This window comes from Theobroma cacao, unplaced genomic scaffold (genome assembly GCF_000208745.1).
Source record: "Theobroma cacao cultivar B97-61/B2 unplaced genomic scaffold, Criollo_cocoa_genome_V2, whole genome shotgun sequence".
In the NCBI taxonomy this organism is placed as follows: Eukaryota; Viridiplantae; Streptophyta; class Magnoliopsida; order Malvales; family Malvaceae; genus Theobroma; species Theobroma cacao.
Window position 1 is genome coordinate 1,834 of NW_017234747.1, and position 15,821 is coordinate 17,654.

General features: G+C 33.8%; 1 protein-coding gene across 1 annotated transcript; it reads left to right on the plus strand.

Moving 5' to 3' along the window:
* The first annotated feature begins 354 nt into the window (after positions 1 to 354).
* On the plus strand, positions 355 to 2,918 carry LOC18595518 (shikimate O-hydroxycinnamoyltransferase). Its single transcript, XM_007023506.2, has 2 exons — positions 355 to 856; positions 1,742 to 2,918. The coding sequence occupies exons 1-2, from the start codon at positions 434 to 436 to the stop codon at positions 2,708 to 2,710; spliced, it is 1,392 nt and encodes a 463-aa protein (XP_007023568.2). The 5' UTR covers positions 355 to 433; the 3' UTR covers positions 2,711 to 2,918.
* Positions 2,919 to 15,821: the final 12,903 nt, after the last annotated feature.

Below are 15,821 nucleotides of genomic sequence, written 5' to 3' on the forward strand. Positions count from 1 at the left end.
GATAGCATTTTTCTCCTAAGGTGGGAACATGAAGTAATGGGTCAAAACCCGTGACTCACCTTCAGTTAGCACATTACTATATATTTGTATTGTTAGTGCTGCCTACGCGCATCTGAACCATACACTCTGAGAATGCCAAGCTATGGGCCCAAGGGCGCGCCCTCTCCTCCAACAAAAGGGTACGAGAGTTGGGAGCGGCCGTTGTCCTTGCGGCTTGGCTTCGTCCAATAAAATTAATTAATGTTTTCCACGAGGTAGCTAGTCTTCAATCGTCAATTTGTCATTTTCATTTTCATTTTTTTTTTAAAGTTAGGGAAAACATTATTAAAACCCTCTTTTGCCTATAAATTAAAGCTCCACCGCGCATGCAAACTCACCAATCTGTCACAATATTTCTCACCAAGAAACATACACAGATCGTAGCTAGCAAGGCATGGGTGCAGAAAGAGATTACACGGTGACGGTGAGCAAGAAGGAAGTGGTGGCAGCAGTGTTACCATTGCAGGAACACTGGCTGCCATTCTCCAACCTTGACTTGCTGCTGCCAGCCGTTGATGTGGGGGTCTTCTTTTGCTACAAGAAAGCAGTAGGTGTAGGGGACGCCATGAGTTTCGGTTCCATGGTTAGTGTCCTCAAGAAGGCCATGGCTCAGGCTCTCGTCTCCTACTACGCCTTTGCCAGCGAGGTTGTGCCTAACACCGTGGGTGAGCCCGAGCTTGTTTGCAACAATCGAGGGGTGGATTTCATTGAAGCTTACGCTGACGTCGAGCTCCGAAATCTCGATTTGCATAACCCTGATGAAAGCATTGAAGGCAAACTGGTACCTAAGAAGAAACAAGGAGTGCTCTCGGTTCAGGTAAGTCAGTACTCCAAACATATACACAAATAGCCAACCAAAAGCTGGCTGGCTGGCTGGAGTAAGTTGGGTTTCTCTCCCTAACGTGAACAGTGCAAAAGGCAAAAGTAGAGAGTCGGGTTCCCTTGGGGTGTGAATATCGATCAGAAATATACCCAAAATACCAGGGAGAAATCGTCGGGGTTGATAAATAGAAAAATCTCTTAATAATAAAATGAATTGAATGTGCTGCAGTTGACAAATATAAGGTAAAATTCATATATACTAAAGTCTTTTCAATTGGCCAGGGATGATGGTGAGGACATCGCTTTCTCTGCTGTCTGTACCACCAAAAAGAATACTGCAATTAAATGAGCAATAATAATCATAATCTAATCAACTTTGAGTCTATGAAAACTGTTACAAAATGTTGGGTGATTATTGATTTCATAAGTTCATAAATTATTATAAAGTAATAAATAATAATGTATATATTCGTTTAATTACAATTTATGCTAGCTCCTATTATATACCTTCCGTTTCTTTTTTTTTTTTTGAATATCTTAAAATTATGTTTTCTCTTTCTTTTTTAACATTTGAAACTCTTATTTTTCTTATATTTCAAAATTAATTTAATTATTTTTTATTTTTTGTTACCCTCAAAACTTCTTATTATAACGGTGTTAGGTCATAATTTTATGCTAATTTTTTGCAAACTCAAATTTATTAATAAGCAGAAGCATAGAGGTATCAAATTTTAGCCTTCATATTGTTTAACTTTTCCTTATAATGATAATTACGATGGTTAAACAGATATTGAAGTAGTGCTTACTAATAAAACAGTTGATGATTGACAAGACTTTCATTAATGTAAGCTTCACTCTTTTTACTTGTTATGTTTTACAGGCAACTGAACTTAGATGCGGCGGATTAGTGGTGGCATGTACATTTGATCACCGTATAGCCGATGCCTACTCAGCCAACATGTTTCTTGTCTCTTGGGCTGAAATGGCTCGGTCCAAGTCAATCTCTGTTGTTCCATCCTTTCGCCGGTCTCTGCTGAACCCCAGGCGTCCAGGGCGTATTGACCCCTCTCTCGACCACATGTATATGCCCATATCCTCATTGCCACCCCCCAAACAGCACCATCAAGCCACTGATCAACTGATTAGTCGCATATATTACATTGCTGCTGAACAACTCAATGAGCTTCAATCACTCGCCTGCTCTAATGGATACAAAAGGACTAAGATTGAGTCTTTCAGTGCATTTTTATGGAAAATGGTAGCACTTGTTGCAGCTAAAGATGATGATTCCGAAGTAACAAAAATGGGGATCGTTGTGGATGGAAGGGGTAGATTAGGTGAAGGAGATAAAGACAGAGCAAGTCTAATGAGTTGTTACTTCGGAAATGTTCTTTCCATTCCCTACGGAAGCCAAAGAGTAAATGAACTGATCGAAAGGCCCCTGTCCTGGGTAGCCAATCAGGTTCATAATTTCCTGGACCAAGCCGTGACAAAGGAACATTTCCTAGGCCTGATTGATTGGGTTGAAGCTCACCGTCCTGAACCGGCGCTGGCCAAGATATACAGCAACGGCAGTGATGACGGACCGGCATTCGTGGTATCATCGGGGCAACGTTCCCCGGTTTCAAAAGTGGATTTCGGATGGGGTTGCCCTGTTTTTGGGTCATATCATTTCCCTTGGGGTGGGGACGCTGGATATGTGATGCCAATGCCCAGCCCGGCAAGGGAAGGTGATTGGGTGGTGTATATGCACCTTTTCAAGAGGCAGTTGGACCTGATAGAGACCGAAGCTAGCCATGTGTTTAGGCCTCTCACTTTTGATTATCTTGATTTCAGTGGCTCCAATTAATTCATCATTTTTATTGTTTTATTTGTAAAATTGCAAGCTTGGTATATCAGGAGAATTCTCTGTGTGGTCATGTTGTGTTTGAATTGGGACAAGTTTGGGTCCTGCTAGTACTTTGATTTCACCTTTCTTGTAATCATATGTAAATACAAACAAGAAGCACATGATTCAGTACTGAATCATTTTTCAACCAAATATTATATTTTTCTTATATATTGCCTCTTATGCATAGAGGTGAGCACATGGGTAGTTTGATCCACCATACCTAAGAACCAAATGAGCCAAATATTTTTAAAAAATCAACTAAACATAAAAGAAGACTAAACTGATCAAATCGACTAAACATAGAATTGGTTTGATCGGTTTAGTTTTGGACCAATGAATCAAAATTTTATCATTTTTTTTTACAAATTATAATATTAAAACTTATAAACTTCATCTATAATTATAAAATATATCTATAAATTATTTATAAATTTAATATATGTATATATATAATATATTACTTCATTATGTATGAAATCAATGACACAACTTATATGTTATAATATTTTAATTTTTATATCAAAATTTATATAAATAATAACTAATTATAAACAATATGTTATAAAAATTAAGACAATAACTAATAAAATTATTCAATGTAATTACATAAATAAAGTCTATTATAAGTTACAACATTGCATATGTATAAATTAAATATGTATATATAATATATTACTTTATTATATATATATGAAATTAATAATATAATTTATATGTTATAATGTTTTATATCAAAATTTATATAAATAATAACTAATTATAAATAATATAATATCAAAATAAAAGTTTAAAATTTGATTAAACGTAATATAAATAAAAATTTATTTAATTTTTTGACAGCCAGTTTTCTAAATCCTGCCATGTTTGGTAGGTTGGAAGAAAAAACAGTCAACAGACAACAATTTAGGGTCAAAAGAAAAATGCCAAAAAAATTTGAACACGAATCAAAGCTTTTCGCCATCTTCTGTTGTTGATGGCCAGGCCCCTCCCCCAGCGAAAGAGATTGGAAGCTGCAGTAAATTTCTTCGTCTTCCTCCTTTCTCACCGCCCAAGTCTTCGCTCAAGCCATGGCCAAAACAGCTCATGACTTAAATTTTGGTTAATTAAATTTAGGAATTGAAGAGAGTTTTGATCCCAAACATTGAAAAACATCTCAAAACATCAGACAAAGAATAACGGGAGTTGACTGCACCATTGAAAGAGGAGACCATTTGCTCCACGTGCTTCTAAATCAATGCCAACCTTTAATTTCTTTTTCAAAGACAAAAAATCACAAAATCCTGAATTCCATCTTTCTCTAGTCACCAATTTCAAATCTATTTTGTCTGCTGCCAACTTTTTCCTCACATTTTAATGACCATCATTACAAGTGCATTTTAGTATTTTTAAATATGTTTTTAAAATTACAATTTGATTAAAAAATATTTGTTATTAATATAATAATATATATAAATATATCTCAAACCGAACTCAAATTTAAAATATCATGTCCAAAACCCCAATCAAAATTCAATTATTTGATAAGATATCCGAGCTTTATAAATACCTAACTAAATTTTAAAATTATCATATTCTAAATATTACCCGTTAAATATCTATACCTAAATACCCCTTATCTATTATCAAAAATTGCTCCAACTTGTGGCGGACAAAAAATAAATAAACAAAGGAGTCCCTGGGGTTCTTCGTCGGCCGAATTTCGGATAAGAAAAAGGGTACATCAAGAATCTTTATGATTGAACAAAGACAGAGAGAATTATAGCTTTATCCATTCTTTAATAAAGGGAGCAATACACAATGGTACTTCTCGTATTGGATGTTCACTTTTTATATTCAAATTGAAAATAAAGAAAACACTTTATTTTAGTATTTTATATTAAAGCTTTTACATCTTTTGATAATATTATTATTTAAGGTACTTTTTAAAAGCCAAATGTAAAAGGAAGAGTGTGAAACATGATCTGAAATGTAGAAAAGTAAGGAATATAGACATTTAAAAAATAATAACAATAATAATAAAAGAGAACATAGTTTTGTAATATTTAAAGTTAGCATAATTAATCTGACGATACGAAGATCTCAAATATACACCACCTCACAATAAAAAATCTCTTCTAATATTCCCTCGGGCCATGATATTTGCTTTTTTTATTGATTCTTTTGATAAAGCAACTCAATTTTTTTTTTTTATTTTTTATCAAAAAAATTATAAGATTATAAATTTTTAACAAAAAAATGTAAAAATTTTAAATATCAAAACTTTTGATGTCGTATATTTTGAAGTATTAATTTTTTATGATATTTTAAAATAAAAGTCAAAATTAAATTCAATTGACTAAAATATTCAAACGTAATCGATTAAAGTGAGATGAAATTTTATTTAAATCTTCTAAGAGGATAAAGGTTCACGATCTAAACAAATAAGTGCGTATGTAACAGATTCACATTTTCAATTTAAAAAACATACTTAATTAAGTAAAAAAATATTTGTAAAACCCGAAGCACAATTTTTTTCTCATGCAAGGGTTATATTTGATTGGATTCAGATGTCAAAGAAAAAGACCGCCGAGTGGCTAGCCATGTTGCCCTGAGAGGATTAGTCAAGCTTGCGGAGTTGGTAACCTGACCCCGAAGACCTTTAATTACACGTTACCCTGTACCTTAACAAGAAAATTTGGTATTGCCGAATCCCGTCTAATGGTTTTGTTTGGACTTTGGAGTTGCAAATGCAATTGTTTGCTTGGTTGAATTGAGGAGTTTGGACCTTACTTTTCGGCACACTTTATCTTTCCTCTTTTGCTCTTCTCTTTAGCCTGTGGTGGCTGTCACAGTGTTTCTCTTATGAGCTTAATTAATATGACATGACATATGATGTAGCCATTTATCTCGGACACTGCTTTACACTCAGAAATCTAGTGGCGTCAACAACTGTGTCATGCAATATTTATTTTAAATCAAATAAATAAAAATTTTAGATGTGGGCAGTGGAAGAAAAATTAAATTAGAAAATAAAAAAGAAACAAATAATATATTTTTATAAAATTATTGGTTAAATGTGCTTTGAGGATATTAAAAAATAAAAATATAGATTTTTATCTATCACATCCGTATTAATGTGCAATATATTGTCTACTTTAATTCACTGGCATTATAATTTTATTCCACAAAACATATATCATAAGTTGAAGATAGTGTAAAGGCTTAAATGTTCAATCTCACTTTAATAAGACATAATCAATATGGGATTCATGGCTCTTTTTTTGAACTATGACATCTTCTCTTGATGTGAGATTTCATGTCACAGTCCAACAAGGTGTCATTAATACTACGTCAAGGAAGATGCCATGATGTTATGGTTTCAAAAGAGAGTCACGAATCTCATATCGATTATGTACTAAAATGAAACTGAGTATTCAAAGGTTCATACAATTTTCAACTTATGAGGTCACTTTTGTGAAACAAAATCTTGCAAGTTGGATTAAACTCCGATAGTTGGTATCAAATTGGCTTTGGGGTACTAGTAATGTCTTATTAAGGACAACGGATCATTGTTGGAGTGAAAGGAGATGTCATAGTACCAGGAGCCATGAATTTCATATCAATATATGAGATTGGGCATTTAAGGGATCATGTTCAACTTGTGAGATCTTTTTTTTGTAAGATAAAATCGTGAGGCCAATGAAGTATGAGTCAAAGCAAACATTATCTTACAAGTTGGTGTGGATCGTGACGGTTAATTTTCTAACAAACTTATGGATTATATTTACATAAATAAATATATATTACCTTACATTTTCAGGGATAATTTGAATCATAACAATATTCAAATAGGGGCATTGTTATCAAAAAATTGGATTTCTCCCCATCTAAAAGAGAACCTAAGAGGAGGGTGGTGGGTATATGATTATTAGGTTTTAAATGCCTAGATTTATGAGAAATCGAAAATTTCATATTTTCAAATTCAAATTATCAACCAAACCAAGATGGCAACGAGTACCGTAAGGCATATAATCCTGTTATTTTCAGACTGTAATCTCATGCGTCGTGAATCAAACCATGCACTCTAAGAAATCATCAAACTTTCAACCATTTTGAAGGGTGCATCAATTCCATTTTCTAAATGATTTGATCACTTGCCGCCTCATCATGTTAAAGAGCTGTCATCTTGAAATAGAGCACCTTGATACATATTTTCCCCTTTTTAATTCCTTGTTTTTCTACTTCATGACTAAATTTCCATATGATGGGAAATGCTACTTGAAAGCTTTTTAAATTAATGTTGTATAATTTCAAGAGAGAGATGGCAATTTCTGATAGCTTAAGTCATGCACAATTATGCACAGAAAAGAAACCAAAAAGGTTTAAGTCAGCAATGCAGGTTTAACGATGTTCCATTTGAAACTACATGAACACATTGTAGCCATGAGCATCCAAAACAAATTGGCGGCCATTAGACCTAACCTACCATGCATCATCAATATTCTTATTACGATAACGAGACGATTGCTCTCACAAAACGACAATTTCATCTCTACCACCTCATCAGCTAGATTCGCGAGACCATAAACTTCCAAATCGAACCAGCCAATAAATGAGAAAATGACTACAAAAAGAGTCACCCCCTTTATTAGAGACAAAGCTAACTTTTACTATTATCGTGCGGCTTTTGATTGATGAACGAATTTATTACTATAAAATTAAACGATATAAACAAGAAAGAAAATGGTTCAAGTAGTTCAGCTATGACCTAATGACTCAACATATTGGAGTCATGTTTGCATCCCATAATAATATATATATATATATATGTAGGCAAATATTAGGGTTTGGTTTGTTTGACGAAGATGTTTCCTCTGATGGCAATATGTGTGTGTGTGTGTGTGTGTGAAGATAAGAGAAATGGAGTGTGGGAAAGGGGTAGGGGCAACCACAGCTGAGGCAATTATGAATCCATAACATCGGAATTCGAAATATTTCATACGCTACCGTATAATTTTATGTAATTTTTTAACAATATATTAAAAATAAATTTGATTACTTAGTTTTATGATTTTATCTCAAGTATTTTAATGTCTAATGGAATAAATTGTTATAATCTGATGAACTCGAAAGATTCATGACTTTTTTTTTTTTGAATTTTGAAGAAAGGAGATTCGAGCCCTACTTTATAAGTAAAAATATTATGTACCAACTAATGAGCCAATCACTCAAATACCAAAAGATCCATGGATACTTGCCAATGTATTCATAAGTTCGTATGGAACGGGATAGTAGTTTTGTATATGAAGATAAAGCTAGATTAATTAATGTTTGCTATTAATGGAAGGGGCAGTGGAGATGATGTATTGATCTTCTAATTACTTGGAACTAATAATGCAAAGAAGCAAAATGGTGTGAGTAGTTCAGCTATATGATCTAACAACTCTATTACATAAAATGGAGTGTCTTTGTTTATTAGCCATATACAACCATCAAGGAAAGCATCCTCTTCACACTACCAAACCCATTATTTATTTGAGGCATGAAGGACACTCAGGCCTTTCAATATATATGTAACGTGGAAGAGTTACGTGCACACAAGAATAGAAGGTTGTTTTGGTTGATGTTATGGTTGAGATGAAAGGCTTTAAGAGAAAGTTGGTAATTAAGGTCCTTTAAGTAAACATAGGTGATGTGTTGTTAATTATTTGCCTAACCACTTTTAACTTATTACAATACCAAATATTTTCACTTACTTTCGTGGGATATATAGCAATTGCTGATGTTAAACCAATTGGTGTTTAAGTGGAAATTAGGAAGGTAAGGGACCAACTAACATAACAATTATATTTTTAATTTTTAATTTTTATTGCCACATAAGCATGCCCATATGACAAGGGTAATGGTCATGGATGGTGATGTGAAATACCACATTGTGGTCCGTTATCTTTTAACGATTGGGTGACCAAATAATAACACTTACAAATTTTGGTGATCAAAACGTTATAGTTTAATAAAAACTTTTGATACATTAGTCACAAAAACATAATTTGATCTATTAGATATTAACAATTTACCCACAAAAAGTCATTCCCTAATTTTGATTGATTGATAAATTTTAGTATTTGAAGTTTTAATTTGTCTCTATGGACCTACTATATGGAATGATAATTTTATAATTGATTTGTTTCATATTATTTTGGTTTATGTATTATTCTACTATGTCTATTTTTTATAATACGAAATTAACTTCGTCAGTGAAAGTGTGTTTTTTTATAGTGTATATAATTTTATGTATAATTAATATTTTAACAACGTGACCCTTGGACTTAACAACTTATTTGTACTTGTTATACATGTAAAATTTTAAATCAAATCAATATTCATATTATATTGATCAAAAATCACTTTTCTTTTTAAGTATAGATATAACAATTGAAATTTTATTGTTATTTAAAATATTGTTACATATGTTTTAATTAACTTGAAATTTGGACTTTAAACCAAATAAATTTTTATAATTAATAGTTGATTTAGTCAAAATTATACTTGTTATTCTATATTACATGATATGTTAATATGTCATAATAAATGTTAACATAATATGATCATATGATCATATGTCATTTTTCAACATCACATCAATAATTTTTAACTAATACTTAAATTGTGCATGATGATTTTTCTTAGTATAATACATGCATGCATCTTCTACCTAGAAAATGGGATTAATTCCAATCTCCCTATCTCGAAATTAAAAAAAGAAAAAGAATAAAAGTCATCTATAATTATACTCAAGTTCAAGTTACCTAGTATTGAAGAAGCAATATATATAAAATTGTTGGCATCATTAATAAAAACAATTACTCATAGGCGTTTACTAAAACAAAATGTAAAAGAATTTCGAAGCTAGTTAACTGAGAATTTTCTGGTAAACTTTTAACCTTGTAAAAGATAGAGAAGCAAGTAAAATATGTTAACCATTCAATTCATTATTACTTGAGGGAACAAATTAAATTTTACATGTAGTTGAGTAAAAAACACAAGAAAAATTATACCAATGTTTAATGTTTAAAATTAAGCATAATATCTAAAAGAATTTTCTATATTGTTTAAGAAAATTTTAAAAAAAAATTTATTCTTTCATTGTATTTAATTAAATTCATATAATTTTATTTTAAGTCAAATAAATCTTTCTATTTTTATTTTGAATCAAATTAATCTTTATAACTAATAGTTAACTTAATCAAAATGCCATTTGTTGATGATATGACGATGTGACAATACACCATGAGAATATAAAATAACAAGGGGCATTTCCACTAATTGAGTAAACCGTTACTCATAAAAAGTTATTTAATCTAAAATAAAAATATAAAAACTTAATTAAACGTAATAAAAGAATAAGGTGTATTTAAATTTTCTTAAATAATTAAGAGAAATTTTCAAATATTATGTCTTAAAATTATTAGTAGGTATTTACTCGTCATCATCATTGTCGTCATCATCATCATATATTTTGGATTTAGGGTAAAGAGAATTCAAACTTTACTCTTTAAATTGAAAAATCATACATTAATCAATTAACGAAATGTTTAGGTGCCGTTGTCATTATAATCATCATCATCATCATCATCATCATCATCATCATATTATTATTATTATTATTATTAAATAATGAAAATAATTGATTTTAAATTTTTAAGCTTAACAAAAAATAATATGTAAAATATAAACCCTTGTGGGTGCTAGATTATGTTTTGACTGTCATAAGCCCGAGTTTTATAGACTTAAAAAAGATTTTTAGGAACTTAGGGGGCCCTTGCCCCTTACTTGAGTCAAGTCCAACAAGATGACATTTCCCCTTAGAAAATTAGGCTCTTAAATTCTTGGACGTGTTGAAAGTTTGAGAGCTATAACTAGCATGCGGTAACTGACCGGGAATGAATGGATTGGGATATTTCCATCCCATCAATGAGCAATTTAAACATGTCTGATATCTCAGTCTTCCTATGAAAGTCTCACAAATTCTGTGGCAACTGAAACTTTGAAACGTCAAAGTCATCGGCCAATTGCCAACGAAATTACTGCTTATAATGATTTGTCTTTGATTTTTAGTCTTTTTTGTGCAGGTAAGTCTAGGAGATATCTCTTCAAAGGACCCAGTTTCCACCTTTGCCCTGCTCAATTCGTGCGCCTTTTATTCTTAAATATCCTGACAAACAGCCTTGTGGAATTTGGACGCTCTAAGAATTTTGCAGTTTAATCAGCCAATACGGATTATGTTCTTGACATTTGGGGTCAAGAAACTTCAACATTGACTTTATGACTGTTTTTATGTATTGAATGAAGATACGAAGACCCAAGCTACAGTCAAGCTTTTGTCATGCAGCCTTTAGCTACAGCCGCAATGGGAGTTGCATAAAGAGGTTGGACTACTATACCATTACCATAGATCCATTAATGGACAAAGACCCAAGCCAAATACAAGTTAGGGCCAAGAGTCCATCAGCCAATAGTGCACCACAAACCTATCTAAGCCTCCATCATCTGCTGTTCCTGGTTTGCTTTCTCTGAAATTTCCCAATGAATACTTGTTGAGTCTTGAGATCATGTTAGCATTGGAACATGCAGAATGCTCGCATAATGGTTGCATGTTATAAGTGATGGAATTGAAGAAAGTGATGGGCATTTCGTATCTTGTACTCTGTCACATGTAAAATATGGCATTTAATTGTTTACCAACTATGTCAAACAATACAAACATCCAGATCTCTTTATTTACCCTGGATTGTCAGCAAATGATGTCCCAACAACAAGTATTTATCATCATGGACAGCTCTTTATTTACTTCTAGTAGCCATGGAGACAATGAACACCACCCAAATAAGGGTGTCATTTTTATTATTTCGGTACTGGAATTATGGTATCACTGGATTCAAGGGAAAAGGACAAACCTGCAATGACCCTTGTCTTTTCTCAAGAATGCTAAGATTCACATGGACGTGAATGCAACCTAATTTTGTAGCTAGCTTAGTATTGTGTATGGTTCAAATTAACAAGAAAGGCTTGGCATGGATGGAAAAGCTAATATAGACATCATTGGAGTGAAATTTTGTCAGGCAGGAACAAGTAACGGAAGCGTGAATCAAAGGGAATAATGCCACAGTTACGGGAACCAAGAAGGCTTTGCCTCCTTTGTGATATGAATTGCTCGACAAAGGCAGCCTGGTGGGATGGAAGGTAATGAGATATCCATACAGCCAAATTAGAATCGTCCACAAAGCCCTTAGCAAAGCAGTGCAGTAATTTTGGAACCAATAGCTTCCCTCTGCTGGTAACCCCAACCGAAGCTCTTATAAAATCACGCTGAGCTTCTTCAAGCTCCTCCCTAACATTCTTTGCAGTGTAGATCCTCACCTGGCATTTGCAACTCACCTTCATGACATCTACAACTCATGAAGAACCAAAATTGTGTGTATGTGTGTGTTTTTAAAAAGAGGAAACAAAAATTGAGATTACCGCAGGTGATGAGTACATCCCACTACTGAGAGCAAAAGATACAAATGGAAATTATGAGAAATAACCCTAATCATAAACTCAATTCAATAATAACCTTCATTATAATTTTAACTGTTATTAGTCAATTTTGACATGATTTGACAACAATACCCTTTAAACCACTTACTTCAAATTAAATGATCTCGGTTTCTTCTATCCCACCATTCAAATAAAAATTTCTAAATTAAATCTTGATTCTCTATCTTATCTCTATCTCGTCGTCCAACTCTTTAACGCCCTCGAAGTCTATATCACCATCCAACTCTCTCACCATCCCAAAGAATAGAGATGACATCAAGGTATGTATTTTGGCTTCTTGAGTTTATTTGTTTATATTCATAGAACTCAAAAGTTGATGGGTAAATTATATGACTTTGACAACTTGTACCTAGCTGGGAGTATCAAAATCAATTAGTTATTAGGCAATTTATTAATATTTTTTAGGGTTTGCGTCACTGGATATTAAGGTGTATGACTGAATATTAGGCATTGCATGACTAGTTGTTATGTATTACGCGACTTAAGCATTGCATGACTGATTATTAAGAATTGCGTGAGTATTTATTTGGCATTACGTGACTGAATATTAGACAATGTGGGACTAGATAGGAGGCATTACAAGACTAGATTTTAGGAATTGCGTTACTTGTGCATTACTTAACGAAGTTTTAGGAATTGCTTGACTAATTTGTAGGCATTGCATGACTTGTTTTTAGTTATTGCATTGCTTGACTAGTTTTTAGGCATTGTGTGACTGGTTGTTATGTATTCGGTGATTGGTTTTTATGTATTGTGTGACGTAGAGCTATTGCGTGACTAGTTAAGTTGGCATAACATGAGTGGATACTAGGCATTATGTAACTTATTATTAGGAATTGCAAGACTGGCTTATAGGCGATGCGTGACATGTGCAACGCATCTCTTGTTTTGAGGCATTTCTTGAATAGTTTTTAGGCCTTGCGTGAATGTGTATTAGGCATTGCAAGACTGACTTTATGTTATTACATGACTTAGGCATTGCATAACTGGTTTTTATACATTAAAGGGCAATTTTTGATAAATTGATTGATTGTGACACTTATTTTCTGTTAAATTTCGACGGCCTGCCAAATATGAAGCTTATGATTACATACAGTGGTCATTAGGTAGATGACACTTACAAGGGTAGTGAGACTTGAGTGAGGGGTGTTAAAAGTGATTTGTCATTTTCGAGTCTAATGAAGCTGGTTGAAGTGGTTGTTGGAGTCAATTCGTAGAATAATGAAATCGAGCTACATGAGTTACTCAGTCATGCCATAGGGGTTTTGTGCGCAGTTATCAGGGGACGCTGAAGATGTAGCAAGTATTTTGTAAGATGAGAAGGCAATTGTAGTGTTTGTGACAGTTAAGGCACGGAATGCAAATGTTATTCCACATGAACATGGTGCTTAGCATAATAATCACCTACAACAGAATTATAATGATTCAAACAAACCACACCATGTAATTTCGTAACAAATAGCAATGACAATCACCATTGACATATGCACATAAGTTTGAGTAGCCCAATATACACATAAGGTGTCTGCAAATGATGTCTACATAATTCCAATCAGAATGTGCATTCAATGAACTACTTCATTATTGGCAACAAACGCAACCATTGTCCAAAAATGCAATGGGTCCATTGCCCTTCACAAACGATATTGTGATGGTTGTGAGTGATGACGATGCATCTAATCAGATTGACGATGATGATGAAAAGGATGACATTGAGGATTGGAATGATGAAATGGATGATGATTGTGAAAATGATTACATTGGTGGACATGATGACTGTTCAGAGGACGATAGGGGTAAGGACAATGACATTTCAGATTGCAATCATGAAAATGGTAGTACAGAACATGCCACAACTGTTGAGTTAGAAAAGGTTCAGTGCAATGACCATGTCCCAACTATTGTCTTAGAAGATGTTGAGTGCGATGACCCTATTTATGACAACCCCATCGCTAGTGAGAACGGGATTCATTCACCTAATGACAGTAATTAAGAGAGGGTAAATGCTGGGTTATCTTGTCAATATATTATTATAGGGGTAGATATGATATCTTTTCACACAATTGCGACTGAGGAGTCCTGATCAATCAATGACCATTTATATCGTGGAAAAGTGTTTCCATCGAAGGCTGAATTGAAATGAGCTCTGAGCATGTTGGCACTAAAAAAGCATTTCGAGATTAGAGTTAAAAAGTCATGTCACGTTCGTTTGGAGGTTGCTTATAAGCAAAAAGCATGCAAGTTTGCTTTGCATGCAATAAAATTGCCTGAAGGAGATTATTGGCAAGTTCGAACTTTCCACAAGGTACACATGTGTACTATTGATGGTTTGCAAGGTTGGTTTCGAACTGCGAGTGCAAGGTTAATTAGTGAGCTTATATCCACCAGGCTGCAAGGAAATAATGTAACACCATTGAGACTTAAGGAAATAATGGAAGAGATGAATCACAAGTGGGGATTGTAGTGCTTATATGGTAAAGCTTGGAAAGCAAAATAATACGTGAAAAGTCTAGTTTTTGGTCCCTCGGAAGAGCTATTCCAACTCCTCTCTTCATATTTTCATATGTTGGAACGTGAAAACCCCGATACTGTCACAGTTGTTGCTACAGATGCGGAACGATTCAAATATTCCTTTTAGGCGTTTGGGGCATATCTCCAAGGGTTCAGTGCTGTAATGCGGCCTACAATTGCTATCAATGCCACAGATTTGAAAGGCAGATTCAAGGATATTCTATTTGTTGTTGTATGCAAAGACACGATTGAGCAGATATATCCAGTTGCAATTGGAATTGGCCATTTGGAGGATGAAAAGTCATGGTCGTGGTTTCTTACCCAATTACGTCATGTAATTGGTTGTCCTGAAAATGATGTTCATTTCTGATCAGCATCTTGGCATTGAGAATGCAGTTGAGAAAGTGTACCAGGACGCGCACCACGGTCTATGCAATTACCATTTGGGGGGAAACGTTAAAAACAAGTTCAAATGTGAAGATGTTGTCGTGATTTTCACCTTCACCGCCAATTGCTACAAGTTTGTCAATTTCGACAGACATATGAATAACCTAAAATAGCTTTGCAAACTTGCTTACAACCACCTTATGATATTACACCTTGAGAGATGGGCATGTGCACAATCACTAGTAAGGCACTACAAGCTAATGACATCTAACACTGCAAAGTGTATTAACTCGTGTCTGAGGCAAGCAAGAAAAATGCTAATAACTAACTTGATCGATTGCGTCAGAGGCATGTTCCAACGTTAGTTCCATGACCGACACAAAGAGGCCTTGAATTTGACCATGCCTTTCAACCCTTGGGCTACCGATCTGTTGAACAGACTATTCAATGAAGCATGTCACTTTTCTACAAAAGTAATCGATCGAATGAAGTTCCAAGTTATAGGTGGGACTAAAGACAGAGTTGTCAACCTGTCCACCAAGATGTGTTCATGCAATGAGTTCCAAGCCTATCTACTCCCTTGCATGCATGC

What these genes read in the sequence shown, in the direction of transcription:
- LOC18595518 (XM_007023506.2), top strand. Translation starts at nt 434, where the DNA reads ATGGGTGCAGAAAGAGATTACACGGTGACGGTGAGCAAGAAGGAAGTG. An exon ending in AAGGAGTGCTCTCGGTTCAG is followed by an intron (nt 857 to 1,741) that starts GTAAGTCAGTAC and finishes TATGTTTTACAG; the next exon opens with GCAACTGAACTTAGATGCGG.